Source organism: Aquarana catesbeiana, linkage group LG02 (genome assembly GCF_042186555.1).
Source record: "Aquarana catesbeiana isolate 2022-GZ linkage group LG02, ASM4218655v1, whole genome shotgun sequence".
NCBI lineage: Eukaryota > Metazoa > Chordata > Amphibia > Anura > Ranidae > Aquarana > Aquarana catesbeiana.
The window spans coordinates 306,276,408-306,298,899 of record NC_133325.1 but is presented as its reverse complement, the minus strand read 5'-3'; the positions used below and the strand labels follow the sequence as shown (position 1 = coordinate 306,298,899).

General features: G+C 42.3%; 2 protein-coding genes across 2 annotated transcripts in view; one reads left to right on the top strand and one right to left on the bottom strand.

The window, feature by feature from the left end:
- Positions 1-22,492, top strand: part of GABRA5 (gamma-aminobutyric acid type A receptor subunit alpha5) — a 412,886-nt gene that overhangs the window by 252,580 nt on the left and 137,814 nt on the right. Inside the window, exon 7 of the mRNA XM_073614638.1 lies at positions 8,845-8,988. Coding sequence (XP_073470739.1) covers positions 8,845-8,988 — 144 coding nt within the window. The remainder of the gene's footprint in view (positions 1-8,844; positions 8,989-22,492) is intronic.
- The window catches only part of GABRB3 (gamma-aminobutyric acid type A receptor subunit beta3), a 682,386-nt gene that overhangs the window by 635,130 nt on the left and 24,764 nt on the right, over positions 1-22,492 (bottom strand). The window lies entirely within an intron of this gene.

Genomic DNA, 22,492 nt, shown 5'->3' with positions numbered 1-22,492 from the left:
CCTGCGCTAACACTTGTGTGCCAAGATACATGCATTCTCCCACTGTTCATCCGTAAAAGATTTTTTGAGAGCAGTTTCCCACTCTTTTTTATGTCTGCTCGGTTGTCTGTTTTGACTGGTCTGTAACCAACCATACATCAGAGAGGTTGCTTTACTCACCTGCTCTCCAGTGATGCATAATTGTACAAACCTCGTTTGTTCTCTCAAAAATTGCTGTCTGTTAGCAGTGCAATGTACGTAATCATGCAGTTGTCTATATTGCCAATGTGTAAAGTGTTTGGCCTACAATTCGGTCTGCAACTGTTCAAAGGTTTTAATTTTGCCATCATCTAAACAGTGGGCCACTGTTAATGGGGTTTTACCTTCCCTGTGTGGAAAGGACGCTGTGGTGTGGCCTAGCGCAAACTCCTTATTATTAATCAGTGGGGTTGGAGGACCTGGTGTGGATGCAAAGTTGAAAAGTTGCGACACAGTCTGAAAGACTGCCAGTGTTCGGCCAATTGTAGGATGTAAGTCCAAGTTGGGCGAGCGGGCCCCTTTAGTGACCCATGGCAGAAATCTCAGAGGTATCTCGGTCTGTAGACTTTCTAAACCCACCCAAGCCTTAGAGGATGCGTGGCAGTTCCAATCAAGAATGCGAACCAGATGAGCCGCCTAATAGTAGTGTTTAAAATGTGGGAGATTAATACCTCCCTCTGCTTTCATGGTCATCAGTGTTTTCATGCTTATGCGTGATTTCTTCCCAGCCCAGATAAAGTCTCTCAGTATAGTGTGTAGTATAGAGAAGAACTTTTTAGGCAACCTAATGGGTAGTGTATGAAACAAATACAGTGCCCTGGTCATTTTTATTGCTGCCTCTCTCCCAAACCATGACAATGGTTTGAGATTTCAAAGTTGAAGGTCCCATCGTAAATTGTGTATGAATGGGAGGAAAGTTTGTGCGTAGAGACTGTCTAAATCCGATGTAAGCCATATCCCTAAGTACTTAAGTCTGAAATCTAAGTACTTAGTGTCTTGGAGCTGCTTTGGGTTCAAAGAGATATTGAGATATTGAGAGATTGAGATATTGAGTGCTTCCGACTTTTCATAATTGATCTTGAAGTTGGAGATGTATCCAAACATTTCAAAATCTTTCAGGAGATTGGGAATCGACGTGTGTGGTTGCGTGACAACAAACAGCAAGTCGTCTGCATAAGCAGCTATTTTGTGGCATGCGTGACCCAGGGATAAGCCCTTGACCGATACATTCCTATTTATTGTGCGTATACAGGGTTCTAACGTGAGAATAAATAGGATTGGGGACAGGGGGCAACCCTGCCTTGTGCCGTTGTGTATCTGTACTGGCTCTGAGAGAGATCCATTAATCTTTAATCTGGCCGTCGGGTTCTGGTACAGTGTCGAAATCCACGTCAGCATGTTGGTCTGGAAACCTACATGTTTGCATACTGCGAACATGTAATCCCACGCCACCCTATCAAAGGCCTTCTCCGCATCCGTGGATAGGAGAAGGCCCCCTGACGAGTTCCCTCTAAGGGAATGAATGAGATTCATGGCTTTGATAACATTATCGCGTGCCTCTCTTCCCGACATGAACCCCACCTGATCTGGGCCAATAATATCAGGCAGGAATCTACCTATTCTTGTTGCAATAATTTTGGACAGGAGTTTCATATCCAAGTTGAGCAGGGATATTGGCCTGTAACTCGAGCAGATGTTGGGGTCCTTGCTGGGTTTGGGGATTACCGTTATATGTGCCGTGTTAAATGAGAGTGGGAGATTTTGGGGAGTCGTGAGAGAATTCAAGGCCTGCAGTAAGGGTTTTGCTAAAAGTTGTGAAAACGTCTTAAAATATATGGCTGTAAAGCCATCTGGGCCCGGGCTTTTCCCTGATTTTAAAAAAATCGCCTGCATGAGTTCCATAAGCTCTATCGGCCTGTCAATTTCCATTGCATCCACCTCTGTGACACTAGGTAAGCCGCTTTGTGTTAAATATTGTGTTATGATCTGAGCTCTAGATCCCTCCACTGCCGCAGGCTTATGTGGGGGTGGGAGGTTATACAATTTCATGTAAAGCTTATGGAACTCCACCACGATTTGATCTGTGGCATGTGTCAATTTGTCTTCTCTATTTTTGATTTGTGTAATAGTGTTGGTCGCGCGAATGTTCCTCAGGGCCCTGGCCAAGAATTTACTGTTTTTGTTCCCATGTTCGTAGAAGAACCTCCTGCGGAAAAATAATATGCGTTTTGCTTGCAAGTCTAATTTTCCCTGTAATTCTTTACAGGCTATTAAAAGCTCCTCGGCCAAGTTCACCGCCGACGATCCTTTATGTTGAGTTTCTAATTTATGTACTTTATCTATGATGGCTTTTAATTCTTTCTCTGCGTTATTCTTTTTCAGTGAAGCTAGGCTGATGAGTTTGCCCCTAAGCATGCACTTATGAGCCTCCCATACCGTAATATGTGACACCTCTTCTGTAGAGTTTTCTCTAAAGTATGTCTTTATAGCCTCCGTTATAGGTTCTAGAGTCACAGGGTCTGTCAGTAAGGTCGAATTGAGTCTCCAGCTACCCTGTCTTTTAGGTGTATTTTGAAATTTTAAGGTTAGAGAGGTCATAGCGTAGTCTGATATTGTCCTTGTTCCTATGTGTGCCCATGTCATAATGTTTAAGTCTCTTTGTGTTATAAACATAAAGTCTATGCGTGAGTACTTGTTGTGAACCGTGGAAAAGTATGTGTAGTCCTTCTCCTGGGGATGTACTATTCGCCATGTGTCTTTTAACGTTAATTTGTTGAGCAATACTCTAACCTTTTTAAGTATGCAATATGATAGCGAGGATCTACCATTGGAGGTATCCTGGAGGGGGTCCAATGGAACATTGAAGTCCCCTCCACGGATTATGCAACCAGAGGCAAACTATGTTAGCTCATCAATCAATCTTTTGGCAAAAGGACACATGCGCAGTATTTGGGAAGTACACATTCGCTAGAGTGATTGGGAGTTTCCCAATGGTCCCCTTGAGAAGGAGATACCGGCCTTCTGGATCTGCTAGTTGGGTGAGCTCAAAGCCCGAGTTTTTCCCAATTAGGATTGAAACGCCTTTCGTCTTAGATTCTGTGTTAGCGGCATGATACGCCTTGGTAAAGTAACTATCAGTTAATTTGGGAATAAAGTTTGCTTTAAAGTGTGTTTCCTGAAAGAAAACAAAAGACGGCTTCTCCCTCCCAAGATGGCGTAATAATTGTGTGCGCTTTTGGGGTATATTTAATCCTCTCAAGTTGTGAGATATTACTGTGGGGCTCTTGCCCAGCGAGGAATAAATCATGGCAATTGAGGCTGTCTCAAGTGACGCTACGGTCCAAAACACAAAAAAGGGAAGGGGTGGGGGTAAGGAAAAGAGAAAGAAAGAAGAGAAAAAGAAGAGCAATAAAGAGAGAAAAGTGTGGTCCCACTCTCTGACACTAAGGGAGTGGGGCCCGTATGTGTAGTAATTAACCTCTAAGCAACAACCCCTAGAGGAATTTATATAACTTGGGGCCTGGAGCGTGCGCACCCGCGAGGACCCCACAAAGAGGGGTGTCACCTATGTGCCCGCCTCTCGGCACCCACTGTGGGGGAGGTGGGGGGTGCGATCAGAGTTGTGTCTGCAATCGCTTCCTTGGTAAAGCTTAGCAATCTAGGATAATATACCACTAAAAATAAAGAACTCCTTTCAACCCCCCGCTCCTATAATAATATTGCAAGAAATATAACATTAATTATAAACGGCAACCGACACCCCTAAGGGTGTAAAAAATAAAAACTGATTAGACTCAGACATATGCACTTATTTTCTATTTTCCAACGTATTACTCAATGAACATAGTATGTGGGTGATCCCAGAGACTCATGTAATCTCAGATGTTATACTTGCAAACTTAGAAGGTTACATAGTTACATAGTAGGTGAGGTTGAAAAAAGACACAAGTCCATCAAGTCCAACCTATGTGTGTGATTATGTGTCAGTATTACATTGTATATCCCTGTATGTTACGGTCATTCAAGGGGATTATCTAATAGTTTCTTGAAGCTATCAATGCTCCCCGCTGAGACCACCGCCTGTGGAAGGGAATTCCACATCCTTGCCGCTCTTACAGTAAAGAACCCTCTACGTAGTTTAAGGTTAAACCTCTTTTCTTCTAATTGTAATGAGTGGCCACGAGTCTTATTAAACTCTCTTCTACGAAAAAGTTTTATCCCTATTGTGGGATCATCAGTACAGTATTTGTAAATTGAAATCATATCCCCTCTCAAGCGTCTCTTCTCCAGAGAGAATAAGTTCAGTGCTTGCAACCTTTCCTCATAACTAAGATCCTCCAGACCCTTTATTAGCTTTGTTGCCCTTCTTTGTACTCGCTCCATTTCCAGTACATCCTTCCTGAGGACTGGTGCCCAGAACTAGACAGCATACTCCAGGTGCGGCCGGACCAGAGCCTTGTAGAGTGGGAGAATTATCGTTTTATCTCTGGAGTTGATCCCCCTTTTAATGCATGCCAATATTCTGTTTGCTTTGTTAGCAGCAGCTTGGCATTGCATGCCATTGCAGAGCCTATCATCTACTAGGACCCCCAGGTCCTTTTCCATCCTAGATTCCCCCAGAGGTTCTCCCCCCAGTGTATAGATTGCATTCATATTTTTGCCACCCAAATGCATTATTTTACATTTTTCTACATTGAACCTCATTTGCCATGTAGTCGCCCACCCCATTAATTTCAAAAAAAGGAAATGGTGGAAAGTACGGCCGCCTCTACCCCCCACTACTCTGCGCCAGGGATTGCTGAGAGATATGATATAGACAAAGCAGCTGCTAAAAATAGAATCAACACTTGTGTGTAGGCAATAAAATCATAAAGAACAAAACATAATCTTATTAAACGATGAAAGTTCAGGAAAGTTCAAGTAGCTGTGGTCTATTGTAGTAGAGAGCCTCTTTCACCAAGGATAGTCACCACGTGCAGGGGACATCTCCCCAATGAAATTGCACTCACCAAAGATGTCCCATGCACGTGGTGATTATCCTTGGTGAAAGAGGCTCTCTACTACAATAGACCACAGCTACTTGAACTTTCCTGGATTTCCTCAATTATTAATGTTTAAAAGTGTTTGGACCATCTTGACACTTAGCGCTACTGCAATAAGTGATTAGAGACATTTTGGGCATCGTTTAATAAGATTATGTTTTGTTCTTTATGATTTTATTGCCTACACACCCCATTAATTTGTTCAGGTCTTTTTGCAAGGTTTCCACATCCTGCGGAGAAGTTATTGCCCTGCTTAGCTTAGTATCGTCTGCAAATACAGAGATTGAACTGTTTATCCCATCCTCCAGGTCGTTTATGAACAAATTAAATAGGATTGGTCCCAGCACAGAACCCTGGGGAACCCCACTACCCACCCCGACCATTCTGAGTACTCCCCATTTATCACCACCCTCTGAACTCGCCCTTGTCACCAGTTTTCAATCCATGTACTCACCCTATGGTCCATGCCAATGGACCTTATTTTGTACAGTAAACGTTTATGGGGAACTGTGTCAAACGCTTTTGCAAAATCCAAATATACCACGTCTATGGGCTTTCCTTTATCTAGATGGCAACTCACCTCCTCATAGAAGGTTAATAGATTGGTTTGGCAAGAACGATTCTTCATGAATCCATGCTGATTACTGCTAATGATACCGTTCTTATTACTAAAATCTTGTATATAGTCCCTTATCATCCCCTCCAAGAGTTTACATACTATTGTTGTTAGGCTAACTGGTCTGTAAATCCCAGGGATGTATTTTGGGCCCTTTTTAAATATTGGTGCTACATTGGCTTTTCTCCAATCAGCTGGTACCATTCCAGTCAATAGACTGTCTGTAAAAATTAGGAACAACGGTCTGGCAATCACTTGACTGAGTTCCCTAAGTACCCTCGGATGCAAGCCATCTGGTCCCAGTGATATCAGGTGGAAAGTTAGAAAGTGCAATAGGTGTGTTGCTGTCTTGTGATACACCTTCTTTCAGCAGAATGAAAAATGAAGAAACCCCGTGTATGAACGGTTATCCTGCACTACAGGCGTGATTGTGTATCCATCCCGTGTGAATAGGCACAAGGCTAGGAGCCACAGTCGTAGGTATGAATGCCAACAGACACAGAACTTTCTCAGTCAATGCTTAATAATTGTCATACCTCATGTCTGTAGGGATCCATAAGGGTTTCCCGCCTCAGGCTCTGCTTATATAAGCAATATCCCCTCTTCTGTCGACCTGTGGAACAGCCTGAGTGAGGAACAAATGTTTCAGCTCAGATGAAATAGGAAAAAAACAAAGGTAAATAATAGTAACCCAACCGCACAGTAACCCAAAGAACAACAGGGCAAGATCTCTGCTGGTGGAGGGGTTATCATTCAAAAAAGAAGAACCCAATAAGTGTTCATATAACCCAATTCACATCAAAATTGTGTTCCTAGACTTTCTAGGAAGCCTGAGTGTCATCAGACCTCATTCGTTCTCCTCTTCACTCTGGATCAGAGTCAGGTTGCAAAGCTCTGGAAGCGTTAGGGCGTTTCTTAGTAGAACTAGGACACGGAGCATGTTGTTTCTGGTATTTTCCTCTCTTGTGTGGGGGTTTAGTAGGAGTAGCATGGGGTGACGCCTGAACTTCAGGCACCATCTGTGGGTTGTGGAATTCCCCATACCACTCCGGTAGCTCAACGAGTGGTATCTGCAAATCCTGGCAGAAATCAGGCAGATCATTAGGCGTGCATAGACATATTTGTTTGCCCTGGAAAGTCGCATTTAGCGCAAAAGGAAATTTCCATCTGTAAGGTATATTTTGTCTGCGTAGTGTCTCCAGCAGGGAGCGCAGTGCTCTTCTGTTGTTTAGGGTAATAGGTGAAAGGTCCTGATAAATGAATATCTCAATGTCATTGAATGTAATGTGTTCATTACGCCGTGCTTTAGCCATGATATCTTCCTTTAGCCTAAAGTTGGGTAAACAGCAAATTATGTCCCGTGGGGGAGCTGTGTCAGCCGGCCTCGCTCTCAAAGCCCTGTGCGCCCTGTCAAATCTTATTGGAGTGTCTGTTTGGCGCTCCAGTAAATCATTAAACACATACTGTAATGCGGGTGGTATATTGCCTGGTTCAACCGATTCAGGGACACCTCTCACCCTTATGTTGTGCCTTCTCCCCCTGTTATCTAAATCCTCCAACTGGAGATTCATCTCTATGAGACGTGCAGAGTGAGAGTCAGTGATTTTATCTAGGCGTGCAATAGCTTTATCTCTTCTCGAGCCCGCCTTCTCTACCCCCTCCATTTTCTCTGATAATGAAAGTACATCAGCTTTTAGTTCCGTTATGGCTGAAAAGAGGGTGCCCTTGATGTCCGCTGCTATTTTCCTCATAGCAGTGAGAGTGAGGGGCAGCTCAGAAGCAGGGGCCTCCCTTACCTCGTCCTCCTCAGCATACTGTGAGTCTTCACTGCACTCATCATCCCCATGAGGCTGCGCCATCTTGGACTTGGCCTTGAGGCTCCAGGGTTGAGTTTTAAAGATGTCTGGAATGCTTCTCGAGCCAGATAAGGGTGCAGAGTGGCGAGAGTGGTTGCCTGAGTTGTGGCGTGTGAGTCTGCTCATCTTCGCTGTTAGTGTCGGTGCCGTTTTCGCTGAAGGAGCTGAGGGTTTAGCGGAGCCTCTCTAGTCTGCTGCCATCCTCTCCACGCTCATACAGTGATGTTGATCATTTAACCAACATGCTGCCTGTACACGAGGTCCAACATGTTGGTCCCATTAGTAATAATTTTAAGGTATATGACGAAATGTCCCAATATTTTCTGTATGATGTATAAACAAGCTCTGATCAACTGGATTATAACTTGAAATCCTATAACTAATATGCTGTCTGTACATGAAGTCCAATGTGCTGGTCAACAGTAGTAATAATTTAATGGTATATGATGAAATGTCCCAATATTTTCTGCGTGATGTATAAATGAGCTCTGATCAACAGGATTATAACTTGAAATATAATGGGTAGTCATCCACAATTTGGGTCTTGTGGATGAACACTTCAGAACTTTATTATTTGGACAGATGTACAAACAGAACCTCATCTGAAGTCATTTTTTTTTATTTAAACTGGAACATGACCACACACACATATATCATCCAAACATATATGTTCATGCACTGCGTAGAACTTCAAATTTCAAATCATGTCCCGGAGAATATTTTAGAAAATGGACATTTGTTGTGTCCATCCAGTTGGATATAAACACTTCATTTTATTTCACTTTAGTCAACCATTCTGTGGAAATAATTGAAGTATCTAACACAGTGTTTCTCAACTCCAGTCCCCAAGACACCCCAACAGGTCATGTTTTAAGGCTTTTCATTATTTTGCACAGGTGATTTGATTAGTTTCACTGCCTTAGTAATTACCACAGCTGTTTCATCTGAGGGAAATCCTGAAAACATGACCTGTCAGGGGTCCTTGAGGACTGGAGTTGAGAAACACTGATCTAACAACAGCAGTATCCAAAATCCTGTCAGCAATGTAGCAAATGTACAATCTGAACGGTAAAGCCATACAATCAGGTTCTGCTTGCCTGACATTAGATGTGAGCTATAAATAAAGCTACAGCAGCAGATAGCATGGCTTTACTTTTTTTTTTTTTTTTTTTTGTATTTAATTGTGAGGGAGCTAGCATTAAACTCCAATTGCTGCACCTTCACCCGCGCTGCAAGTATGGCATGGTATTGCTTTTATATTTTCTACATGTTAATAATATTAGAAACAAATTGTGAACATTTATTTTCGTAGATGCATATCCTAATTCTGAAGTAAGGTATGAGTGGACAAATCTTACAGAGAAATCAGTTGTGGTGGCACCAGATGGCTCTCGTCTAAATCAATACCATTTAATTGGAAAAACTGTAGGAACAGAGAACATCAGTACCAGCACAGGTAAGACATATAGCCTATGCATGTGCTTTTCTCTTTGTCATACTAGAAAAGAAAATCTATACCTAGAGAATAAACACTTCAAATTATTATAGTGGCATTTAAGCAAACGTAATTACGAATGTGATTTTCACATTTTACTTGCATGCTGTGCTATATTTAAAACACAGATTCAAAAGTTCAGCTTCTGGTGCATATCTGTATGCCACAAAGTGTAATCCTCGCTAAAAAAATGCTCAGCTAAAATCAGTTACAGGACAGAGGACACATATACGGTTGTAATGTGATAAGTGAAACCCTAAGTACTAAGCAAGAAGTACATGCAATATACAGTGCCTTGGAAAAAAAAATGTAAATGTATTTTATTGGGATTTTATGTAATAGACCCACACAAAGTGGCACATAATTGTGAAGTGGAAGGAAAATGATAAATGGTTTTCAATTTTTTTTACAAATAAATATCTGAAAAATGTGGCGTGGATTTGTATTCAACCCCCTTTACTCTGTTACCCCTAACTAAAATCTAGTGGAACCAATTGCCTTCAGAAGTCACCTAATTAGTAAATAGAGTCCACCTGTGTGTAGTTATATCTCAGTATAAATACAGCTGTTCTTTGAAGCCCTCAGAGGTTTGTTAGAGAACCTTAGTGAACAAACAGCATCATGAAGGTCAAAGAACACACCAGAGAGTTCAGGGATAAAGTTGTGGAGAAGTTTAAATCCAATGATGGGCATGACATCACAAAGGGCGGGGCCTCAGGATGACGTCACTGGGTGGCCCCGCCCCATAGCTAAATAAGTAATGGCACACAGCGGACCAAGCATTACAACAGGAGAGAGCGTCGGGAGAACATCGGAGGAAGAACAGAGGGAGAAGACAGCAGGAGGAGACAGCGGGAGAAGACAGACTGGAGAGAGGAGAACCGGCAGAGGGAGAAGACAGATGAGAGAGGAGAACTGGCAGAAGGAGAAAACAGCGGATAGAGGGGAACGAGCAGCGAAAGAAGACATCAGCAGAGGGAGAAGAACCGGAGGATGAAGACATCGCCGTAGGGAGAAGAAATCAGAAGGAGATGCCGGAGCTGCTTTAATAAATTACTTTGTCAAAAACCTGTGTGCTGTTTTTATTTTTGAGACTTTTTTTTGGGTGAATGGGTAGGGGTACAATATACCCTATACTCATTCACATATGGTGGGGAGCCAGGATCTGATAACCTCCTGCCCGCAGACCCCAACAACCACTGGCCAGGGTTGTTGGGAAGAGGCCTTTGTCCTCATCAACGTGGGGACAAGGTGCTTTGGGGTGGGGGGCGCAGGCCCTCCTTTGGGAAGGAGATATGCATCGCAGACTCCTGGAATGAGAGGTTTGGTGGATTTTTAATTTAGATACAAGAATACCCCATGGCATGAACCTGAGAGATGATGCAGAACTTTTCCTTAGGTAAACAGTAACCATATAAGCATGTTTTCATAGTGATCCTTTCATGCTGGTGAAATGTGCATTTTTTTAAATGTATTTTTACCATATGTTTTTCCTCTTTTTCTTTTTCCTTCACAGATCAATTTTCTATGTTTGATGCTATTTTACCTCATTTTTTATGTTTTTTCTATACATATTAAATATTGTACCTCCTTTGCAATCATGAAGCAATGTTTTCTATTTGTTCTGATTAATGACATCATCTAATTAATTCATTGATTGGATGAGGTATCTGGGCATTTTCTTGTGCATATATATGTTGTCTTTGTCATTTTTGGACTGAGCTGTGAACAAGGCTTGCTGCCGAAACGCGTCTGCTTGTTCTTTTTAACTTGATATGATACAATAAAGATCACAGATGTTATATCCAGAAGTGGCGCTCCTCCTTTGGATTTTCTCAAGTTAGTGAACGTAACGAATACAAATTTATCAAATTTATATTAAGTTGCAAATTATTCAAAATAATGAATGCCGAGTCTAAATAAATGGAACGTAATGAATTAATAATAATAATAAAAACTTTTTTTGATTATTCATTATTATTAATTTGTTACGTTCCATTAGTGGCATTCGTTATTTCAGATAATTCGCAACTTCGGATAAATTCATAATTGATATGTTCACTAACAGCCAAATTTAAAAGGAAATTCCAATACCTATAATTTAATAGTTAGTTATTAATAGATAGTTAGTTACTATTTACAATTTTTTCGATTTTTGAATTTTCTGATTTTCGTTCTTTCGAATATTCAGATTTTCTTTCTTATTTTTGGATTTTCGTATTTCCAAATTTTCCGATTTTCGAATTTCTGTATTTTCGAATTTTCAAATTTCCGGGTTTCAAATTTTTTAATTTCCGGATTTTCAAACTTCCGAATTTATTCAAAATAACGAATTTTGATCATAACGAATGACTCGAAAAAAAAACAAAATGAATGAAACAAAAACGAACACAATTTTTGACAATGCACATGTCCACTCCTGAACTTTATACATACTGTTGACATTGGCTTTTTGTGTTCAATTGCAATTAATAAGTGCATTTCTCATTATATTGGGAGACGGGTTGCTACTATCTTCTCACTGTTCAACTGAGTTGAAGTGCAAAGAAATACTGAGCACTTTCACCCCCTTCCTGCCCAGGCCAATTTTCAGCTTTCAGTGCTGTCACACTTTAAATGACAATTGCGCAGTCATGCAGCACTGTACTCATATGAAATTTGTATCTTTTTTCACACAAATAGAGATATCTTTTGGTGGTATTTAATCACCACTGGGTTTTTTATTTTTTGCTAAACAAACTAAAAAATACTGTTTTTTTAGTTTCTGTTATACAATTTAACAAATATTTGTTAAATATGTTTTTCTTCTTCACTGTTGTGTGCTGATTAGGCTGCACTAATGGGCACTGATAGGCAGCACTGATGGGCAGGGGTTAATTGTGTTTAGGAGACAGTGCTTCAAAGGATGTGGCTCTGTTAAATCCCCGTATCTTCTGGAACTCTCTGGGTGTTTCCAGAACATAGTGGGTGGGTGGGGGGCAATGGCTGCAGCCTGAATATTCATGGAGCTTCCACCAATCCCTGGAAAGGTGGACCTAGGAAGTGGGGAAGCAGCCCATAAATATTCTGGCAGTCTTAGAGCAGAGTCCAGGGTCCAGCCATCCGGAGGTGACCCCTGTGTTGGGGCTCTGTCCCCTGGGGCAGAAAAGAGGAGAAGGAGGAAGAGAGAGAGAGGAGAAAGATGAGAGCTCCAGGAACTCACCCAGCTTAAGTCTAAGCTAGGCTTGGCTGCAGACTCCTAGCCAAGCCAGAAGCAGACTGTCCAGCATAAAGGCCAAGACAGCAGCCCTCTAAATCCTGGGAGCATTTTAAAAGAGACTGAGTGAGTACAGACCAGCCATAACCCCTACGGGAAGGAGCAGACAGTAAAGTGCAATACCTCACATGTCTGGGACCAAGTGAAGTGCAAGACAGCCAAGAGAACTGTAAATCTCTAACCTTGGGACTAGAGCAGCCAATTGCCATGCAATAGAGCCAAGTGCTGTGCGTTAAACTCAACTATTTGGAATTTTTTTTTACATGTTGCTGCTGCACTATCACTCCCACTGTTGTGCAGCACAGATCACAGTTTGGTTTAGAGCAGCTAGGGACTTAGCAGGTCCTAAGCCATTTGTTTGGAGTTTACAGGTTTTTTTTAGTTCTGGGTATCCCAAGCAATCCCAATCCCTATCCAAATCCAATTTAACTGTTCCTAAATAAATACCAAAAACCAAAATCCCTATACTGTTTACTGAGCTAGGAAGCGTGTGGAAATTACTTTTGCCTGGTTGTGGGTGCTGTGCGGGGGAAATAGGGCCAAGATCCAGCAGCTCCTTTGGGGGTAGCGCTACAATCATATGATGTAAACCATGTCTGCCTCTTCAGTCTCTTTGCTTTCCAATTCCTCTTTGACCTTTGTACAAAAGATTCAGATGAGACAGACAGAGGCAAAAATGTAAAAAAAAAAACAAAAAACAAAAAAAAAACATGAAGAAAGATTGCTTTACCTAATACAATTGGAAAGTACAGAAGGGAGTCCTTATAAAAAATAGCTAAAGAAAACATCATTACTTTTATTTATCAGCTTTCAACACAAAGCTGTACAGAAGATGTTTGTAAAGATAGCAATACATTTATGACTGTTAACTCTAATCCTACACTTGATAGTAATATCATTAAACTCCTATTATCAACATTGCTGCCTTAGGCCACATTCACAAAATTTGCCTCAATAGGGGCTCTTCTACATGGGTGATTCTGAAATTATCCTGCAGCACAGCTGAAAAACAACTGTGCTCTCCAGACCGATCTGCAAAGTTTGAAATAAACTGCAATTGATCTTGCTTGCTACATGGGCCGTAGGACCCAAAACACACACAAATGAGTGGAAGATAGGATGTTTTAATAATACTTCACATTCACACGCACACTTAAAATTAAGAGTAAAGTAAAACAGTGACATTAAAAAAAATATACTGTATATTGAGTATACTGTAGATGTGTTAATCTTTTTGAATTCAAACTCATTTTGCCCAATATTTGTGACAATTTTTATGTTTTGCTGCACTGGGTGATGTAGGAAAATCTGTGGTAACGCACATAAAATAAATTAGCTAATTTTTTTAAAAAGCATTGGTAGCTAGTGAATCACTGGTTGTATTGTAGATATAGTAAATGTTACTGTGACCACAGTAGATGGTGAAAAAATCTAAATATGTGGCAAACATCAGCAAAAGAGACACAACCAGACAAATGCAGAGTATATCCTTTATTCAGGGGTGTCCTATGAAATCATTGGTCTTGTGTGCAAGATCACCCATTATTTTATTATAAGAATAAAAATTGTGATATGCTTAGTGTGCCACAGTGAAGAATGGGCATGGTTTTCATTGTGCCAGGGGCATTACCAGGATTGTAAAATACCTGGGGCACCTTTGGGCACACCAAGTGGTGAACAGTGGGTGTGGCCCCAAATTGTGTTATTGATGGGAGTAGCTTAAGGGGTGTAGTTAAATAAAACAAAGGCCTTCTTGTGCCCATAATATATGCTTAGATTGCTGTGCCACAAATAAATCTCACAGATATGCATACATCTCAGCACATCATTTAAAAAAAAATAAAACTCAATTACATATGATTTTGTGTACACTGAAAATAGACAGAAAGCTAACACTTTGTCTGAGTCTACATTAAAGAACGTCATTAAAATAGTCAGGGACTGCTCACCTACCAGCAACTGTTGAGACAATTAACACTTTGATCAGACGTATGCAATGTACAATATAGTGTACAGTATATAGTGCAGGAGTGTGTAATGTACAATATAGTGGGTATAGTACGGGAGTGTGTATTGTACAATATGCTGTATACAGTGCGGAAGCGTGTAATGTACAATATAGTGTTGTCTGTAATGCACAATATAGTGTATATAGTGCAGGAGTGTGTCATGTACAATATAGTATGTATAGTACAGGAGTGTGTAATGTACAATATGTTGTATATAGTGCGGAAGCGTGTAATGTACAATATAGTTTAGTCTGTAATGTACAATATAGTGTGTGTATAGTGCAAGAGTTTGTCATGTACAATATAGTGTATATAGTGCAGGAGTGTATTGTACAGTATGTTGTATATAGTGCGGAAGTGTGTAATGTACAATATAGTGTAGTCTGTAATGTACAATATAGTGTATATAGTGCAGGAGTGTGTCATGTACAATATAGTGTATATAGTGCAGGAGTGTGTAATGTACAATACGTTGTATATAGTGCGGAAGTGTGTAATGTACAATATGGTGCAGTCTGTAATGTACAATATAGTGTATATAGTGCAGGAGTGTGTATTGTACAATATAGTGTATATAGTGCAGGAGTGTGTCATGCACAATATAGTGTATATAGTGCAGGAGTGTGTAATGTACAATATGTTGTATACAGTGCGGAAGTGTGTAATGCACAATATAGTGTAGTCTGTAATGTACAATATAGTGTATATAGTGCAGGAGTGTGTAATGTACAATATGGTGTATATAGTGCAGGAGTGTATAATGTACAATATAGTGTATACAGTGCAGGAGTGTGTAATGTACAATATGTTGTATATAGTGTGGAAGCGTGTAATGTACAGTATAGTGTAGTCTGTAATGTACAATGTAGTGTATATAGTGCAGGAGTGTGTCATGTACAATATGGTGTATATAGTGCAGGAGTGTGTAATGTAGAGCTGGGCGATTTTCTCCAAAAAAAAATCTGCGATTTTTTTTTTTTTAAACTTGATTCATGATTCGAATCAAGTTTTTTTTTTTTTTTTCTTTTGATGGACACCGCGCCGGTCCTGAGGAGCTGCGGGCAGGAGTTTTTAGGCAAAGCCGTGGCGTCCGGCCTCGCGGACTAGGCCGAAGCCGCAGGCCTCACCTAAAAACTCCTGCCCGCAGCTCCTCAGGACTGGCGTGGTGTCAGCGCCGGTCCCGGTGAAAAAAAAAAAAACTAAGAAATCGATTTGCTGAAAATTTGAATCGATATGACCTCTCAACTCGATTCAAGATTCAAATCGATTTTATCCCCAGCCCTAGTGTAATGTACAATGTGCATATAGTGCAGGAGCGTGTAATGTACAATATGTTGGATAAAGTGTGGAAGCGTGTAATGTACAATATAGTGTAGTCTGTATTGTACAATATGGTGTACATAGTGCAGGAGTGTGTAATGTACAATATAGTGTATATAGTAGAGAAGTGTGTCATGTACAATATAGTGTATATGGTGCAGGAGTGTGTAATGTACAATATGATGTATATTATTATATTATTATTATACAAGATTTATATAGCGCCAACTGTTTACGCAGCGCTTTACAATGTATAAGGGGGACAACACAATTACAGTACAGTTCAATACAAAAGGTACAGGAGGGCCCTGCTCGTAGAGCTTACATTCTAAAGGGAGGGGGTGGTGGTACAAAAGGTAATAGCTGCAAAGAATGATTTGATGGGGGTGGCTCAGGGACAGTTATGTGGGTGTGGGATAGGCTTCCCTGAATAAATGAGTTTTCAGGGATCTCCTAAAGGTGGACAGGGTAGGGGCTGATCGGACATACTGGGGCAGGGAATTCCAGAGGATGGGAGAGGCTCTGGAGAAGTCCTGAGCCCGTGTTCACACCTATGCGAATTAGATGCGGCTTACACCGCATCTAATTCGCAGGACATTTTAAAATACATTCATATGAATGCATCTGGTTCACATATGTGCGTTGCATTCGCACTGCGCATTGCACAAAAAACGTGTGCGTTTTTTGGGCATTGCGGTGCGAACTGCAAGCCTATTATCTCCTATGGGAACGCATCTGATTCGCAGATGCATTGCGTTCTGAACAAGGAATTTCTACTTCTCTTCACTACATCTCCCCCTCTCCCCCCCCCTCCCTCCCCCTCTCCCTGCTCTCTGATACTGAACAAAAATGCAATGAATCCTTTGAACAGGAGATTTTTATCTCCCCAGTGAAACCTGAACTTCAATTCGCACCGCACAAGTGTGAAACAGGGCTGAAGGAGAGCATGAGAGGAGGTAACAAGGGAGCTAGAGAGCAGGAGGTCCTGGAAAGAGCGGAGGGGGCGATTTGGGTGATATCTGCAGATGAGGTTGGTGATATAGATGGGGGCGATGTTGTGAATGGCCTTGTATGTTATGGTTAGCATTTTGAATTTTACACGGTGGGGTAGGTGAAGCCAGTAAAGGGATTGGCAGAGAGGAGCAGCAGTCACGGATCGATTAGTGAGGTGTATTAGTCTAGCAGCAGCATTCATAATAGACTGAAGGGGGGATAGCCTGCTTAAGGGTAGGCCATTAAGGAGAGAGTTGCAGTAGTCGAGGCGGGAAATAATCAAGGAGTGAATAAGTTGCTTTGTGGTGTCATTAGTCAGGAAGGGTCAAATTCTGGAGATGTTGCGGAGGTTAAGGCGGCAGGATTTAGCCAGTGATTGGATATGGGGGCTGAAGGAGAGGTCAGAGTCAAGGATTACACCCAGGACCCTGGCATATGTGGAGGGACCAATGGTTGTGTTGTTGATATTAATGGTGAAGTCACAGGAGGGGGACCATGAAGGAGGAAATATAACAAGCTCAGTTTTAGAAAGATTAAGTTTGAGGAAATGGTGTGACATCCATACCGATATGTCATTCAGCAAGTTTGAGATCCGTGAGGAGATAGAGGGGATGAGTTGAGGAGTGGGGAGATAGATCTGTGTGTCATCGGCATAGAGGTGGTATTGGAAGCCATGGGAGGTTATCAACTGGCCCAGGGAAGAGGTATAGAGTGAGAAAAGGAGAGGCCCAAGGACGGAGCCTTGGGGTATCCCAACAGAAAGAGGAAGGAGAGCAGGGGAGATGGAGTTGTAAGTGACACTGAAAGTGCGCTGAGATAGGTAGGAGGAGAACCAGGATAATACAGAATCACGGAGGCCAAGGGAGTGTAATTTGCTGAGGAGCAGCAGGTGGTCAACTGTGTCAAAGGCAGCAGAGAGGTCTAAAAGTATGAGTATGGAGTAGTGGCCATTGGTTTTGGCAGTTATTAGGTCATTGGTGAGTTTTAGTAGGGCAGTTTCAGTAGAATGTTGTGGGCGGAAGCCAGACTGTAGGGGGTCGAGAAGGTTGTTGTCCGTGAGGTAGCAACTCATTTGGTCATGAACAAGGCGTTCGATGAGCTTGGAGGCAAACGGGAGCAGGGAGATAGGTCTTAAGTTATTCAAACAGGTGGGGTCTAGTGAGGCTTTTTTGAGTATGGGGGTAACCAGTGCATGTTTGAGCGGGGAAGGAAAGGTGCCGGAGGAGAGTGAGCGGTTGAAGATGTGGGTTAGGGAGTTGAGGATAGAGTGGGAAGGTGGTCGCAGTAATTTAGAGGGGACAGGGTCCAGGGGACTTGTAGTGAGGTGGGCCATGGAGAGGAGTTTATCAACTTCTTCTGTGGTAACTGGGCAAAAGGAGGAGAGTATTGAGTGTGGTGTTGGACCTGATATGTTGGGTAGGGGAGAAATTTGAATGCTGGATATCTCCTTGCGAATTGTGTTGATTTTGCTATTGAAGTGGTTGGCAATATGTTGAGCGGTAAGCAAGTTGGTGGGTGGGGGCAGTGGGGGGTGAAGTAAGGAATTAAGGGTAGAAAAGAGTTGACGAGGTTTGGATGACAGGGTTTTGATGAGAGTGTTGTAATAGGTTTGTTTAGCAGTGTGGAGGCAGGTGTTGTATTTGAGAAGGGCAGATTTGTAGAGGGTAAAATCTTGCAGGGATTTAGATTTACGCCATGCTCGCTCAAGAGCGCGGCTGTGTCTCTTGAGACTTCTGGTGTCATCTGTTTGCCAGGGTTGTGGCAGATGGGGCCTGGTTCTGCGTGTAGAAAGAGGAGCAAGTATGTCTAGGGAGGATGACAACGTGGTGTTGTAGATGAAAGTGGTTAGGTCTGGGCAGGACAGGGGTGCGATTTTGTCATAAAGGCCATCAGTAGCAGAGTGAAGAAGGGAAGGTTTGAGGTTGCGAAGTTTCCTGCGGGTAGTAGTTTGTGGGTTGGTAGCATGGGATATAGGAGACAAGGAAAGTGTGAAACTGATAAGGTTGTGATCAGAGAGAGGAAAGGGTGCGTTGGAGAGAATACAAGGTCGAGAGTGTTGCTGTTGGAGTGAGTGGTGGTTTGTGTCCATTGTGTTAGGTTAAAAGAGGAGGTTAGGTTGAGAAGTTTAGAAGTGGTAGCATTATTAACATTATTAATGTATATAGTGTGAAAGAGTGTAATGTACAATATAGTGTAGTCTGTAATATACAATGTAGTGTATATAGTGCAGGAGTCTGTAATGCTGCCCATAGCTGGTTAGTTTTTTCTTGTTCAGGCAGTGAGTTCCTCCATTGACACAAATTAGTTGGATGGAGGAATCCAACTCTCCCCTCAGGTCAGTCTGTTCCCCAGTATAATTTAATTTGAGGATAGGGGGTCAAAGCTCCATGGGGGAATATATTTAGAGAGCTTGATTTACCTGAGCCTCTTTTGCAGTAGCTGAGGCTGATGGAAAGGTAGGAGGGAAGCCAACAAGCAGTGCTGCAGTAAGGAGGCGCTGGTTAATTGGTAAGGTATGGGGGAGTTTATCCCCCCCCCCCCGTGGGTCCCCTGCAGCACCTGAAACCAATAGGAGGGTAAAGGAGGAGAAGCCGGCAGCTGCAGGGAGCCACAGGGGATCAGTTCCGGGAGGGCACATAAGAGTGGAAGGGGGTTCCATAAAAATGATTGAAAGGAAAAAAAAAGTGGAAGAGGGCATTTTAGAGCACAGGTGGAATGGCAGCAGCTCCTCTAGGTGTGCAATGTGGGCCCATGTGCACTGCAGACATTGCACACATGGATGATACGCCACCTCTTTATTTCCAGTTCATTGTCCTGTTTCTTTATTTTTCAAAGAACAAGGCAGCTTCTTTGGGCTAGGTTAAAATTTCATCTTTTAGTAAATCAATTTAAGAAAATAGTTTAAAAGTCAAATATTCTGATGTACTGAAACTGTTCCCCAATTGACTAATATGTTATGGCCTGCACTAAAATCAGGGTTGTAATTTCATTGGCTATTATAGATAAGACATACATTTTCTTCAGTGAAATAAATCAGGCCCGCTGTGCAATGCTTTTTTCACAAATCACTGTACAGCATTACCGAGGCAGCAGAAAAGTCAATTCACAGAGAGTTCAAAATGCCTTGGAAAGCAGTGTATAGACAAGGAGACGTCCTATTATGATGTAGCCTTTTCTGCTAACCTTTCTTTTCTTCTGTCATGTACAGCATTTGTCTTTCCTAGTCTGACCCATTTGCTGTCAGAATTTAATACATGAGCTAGTGCCATTTCAATTTTCATTACCATGGTGATGTTAAAATCAACAATCTCTGCTGCAGTACTCAGAATAGGGGTTAAATACACAATAAATAAATGATACCATTAAACATCTGATCACAGCATAATTCTATTATAAAGAAGAAAATAAACTAACAGTAAAGGCCCTGAAGTATTGACAGCCAACAGCAGGCATGATCATACTTTCCAGTATCAACTGATGGCATAATAGACCAATTTTTCAAACAACTGTTCCAAAGAAAAAAAATGACCTATGGACAGCCAAACCTCAAGCATGAAATCTGAAAAAAGCATATCCCTCTACAGTGTGTACTTGTCTCAATTAGTAGCACTAAGTGTCATTTCTGTCTGCTGCTTCATTTTCTGCTATCAGCATCAATCACTTCTGACAAGTTTTCCTGACACCAAGAGAAAAATAGTGACAGGGGAGGGATCTCCAGCTGATTGACAGCCTCAGCTCTGATCCTGTGAGTTCTGTGGAGGGGGGTGTGTCCCTTCCCTCCGATCAGCTCCAAGAGTTCCCCTCACTGAGCTCTGAAGTGTGTAATTTTGTCTCTCCTCCCCCTTTTTTCTGATCTCTCAGACAAGCTTTATAAATTCTGGACTTTGAACAGATGTAAAAAATAGAAGACCTCAGATAAACAGGTACAACTTAAGTGGGATGATTTTTTTTTTCTTGGTGTATCATCTGAGGCTAATAACTTCGCGTATATGTAAGGGTGTATGTAAAGGTTGTAACTTTTTTTTTTTGGATAAAGTATGGATGGGTTGTTTTTGCCGTCTTTAACCCATTGAGTAGATTTCCCTTGACATCCTGTTCCAGGAAGTAACAGGAATTCTCTCCAAAGAAAGATAGGAGTCATCAAAACAGGTATCTGCATTTTATACATGAAGATGTCCATTTTGTTTCTGTCTGGGTGACAACTACAATTTTCAGATTTTCCCCAACTTTTAGTCTCCCCAGTAAGCACACAGGCAAAGATTTGAAAAGGGCAAAGGACTAGTCACCAATATTACCTGGGGTCTCCCTACAGTTGATATTTTACCCATTACTAACTAATGTAACAAAAATGAAAACTGCCACACCGCTGCTCAGAGGTCCAGATACAACTTTATTCTAACTTTATTCTAACAAAAGTCAGGGGGACAATCCAAATAGTAGAAAAAGTAGTCCAAAAATGCCCCCTTCGTCGAAGCTTGACTCAAAATAATGTGAATGGGCTAAAAGTGAGTCTTCACAAGAGCAAATATTATAACAGCATTGTATGTAGATTGTCACGGAACGCCCCACACTCCGCTTGAGTGCTTCCGTCATATACCGCTTCCTAAGTTCTGGAACACGAGTCCAATGGATCTGGCTATAGGAACCCCAAGAACTAGACAACACCAGTCTTGGAGTACATCAGAACTGCCTTTATTTTGAGATCTCACAGACCTTTATACAGCAGGGATGACTCAAAGCTAACCTAATTAACATGACCTAATTTACTACAAAATGTACCCAGACCAGATGACAGTCTTGTGGGCACCGAGCTTCACACATTAATACAATTAACAATACAAACAACAATCTCCCCCCTCCTCAGCCTAGACCATTCGTCTATTAGCCAGGGCTGGTGGCTAATGTGATCAGCTCTCTCAATTAACATAAACACATGTTGATAACACCAGCATCTCCTCACAGGATGTGTCCCAGCAGAATGAATCAGTCTTATCAGCAGGGGGCTGCTGGAGGAATCCCCCCTCCCTCTTCAGGGACACAAATATACAGTAAGGAGTCCCCATACAATATATACATGACTGAGTCCGATTAATACAGTTCAGACTGGATTTCTCATTCACCTCAAATGCTAGGGCCCATAATCGGTGGGCAACAGGCTTGCACACAGTCCTCTCCAACAGCCTCCGCTCTGGCCATGCCCGTGACATTTCTCCCCTTTCGGCAGGAGACTAACACAGGAGGAGACCCCAGACGGGTTGACTCCGAAGTTAGTAAACAGCTCCAGTCCTCTACTGCCTGTACCCACACAGTACCCCAAACAAATTATCCCAAACAGTGCATTACTCACCCAGCCATCCTCTGCCTCTCTCAGAGAACATATCTGCCGCTGGAGAGAAGACAGGGTGACTGGGCTCACTCTGTCATGCTGTTGGGGATCTGGGCCCACTGCCCAGCATCCCTGGGGTATACAGGTGGAGACTGAAGTTCCATCCACCTTCACAGGAAATCCATCCTCTGTTAGTTGAGGGCAGAGTCCAGCAGTCCTCGGCCCTGTTGCCAGCCCTTCTGCTGGAAACCCCACACCATCTGTTCCGGCTAACTGTTGGAGAGGGAGGCCGACTGCCCCGCCTCCCTGGAACTCTGTAGTTGTTGCCGGTGCTGGGCAGAGGTTGGTAGCACTCTGCCCTGTTGCCAGCACTTCTGCTGGGGACTCCGCATCCTCTGCTCCGGCTAACTGTTGGGGCAGGCAGCTGGCTTCCTCCACTCCCAAACTGTGTAGCTGCCATTGGGGAGGTGAGCCGGCTGCTTCCTTTTCCATTCCCTCATTTGGCTGCTGGGACGACATGTCGATGGTACTGTCTCCCAGGTACACGGATCTTTGCTGGGG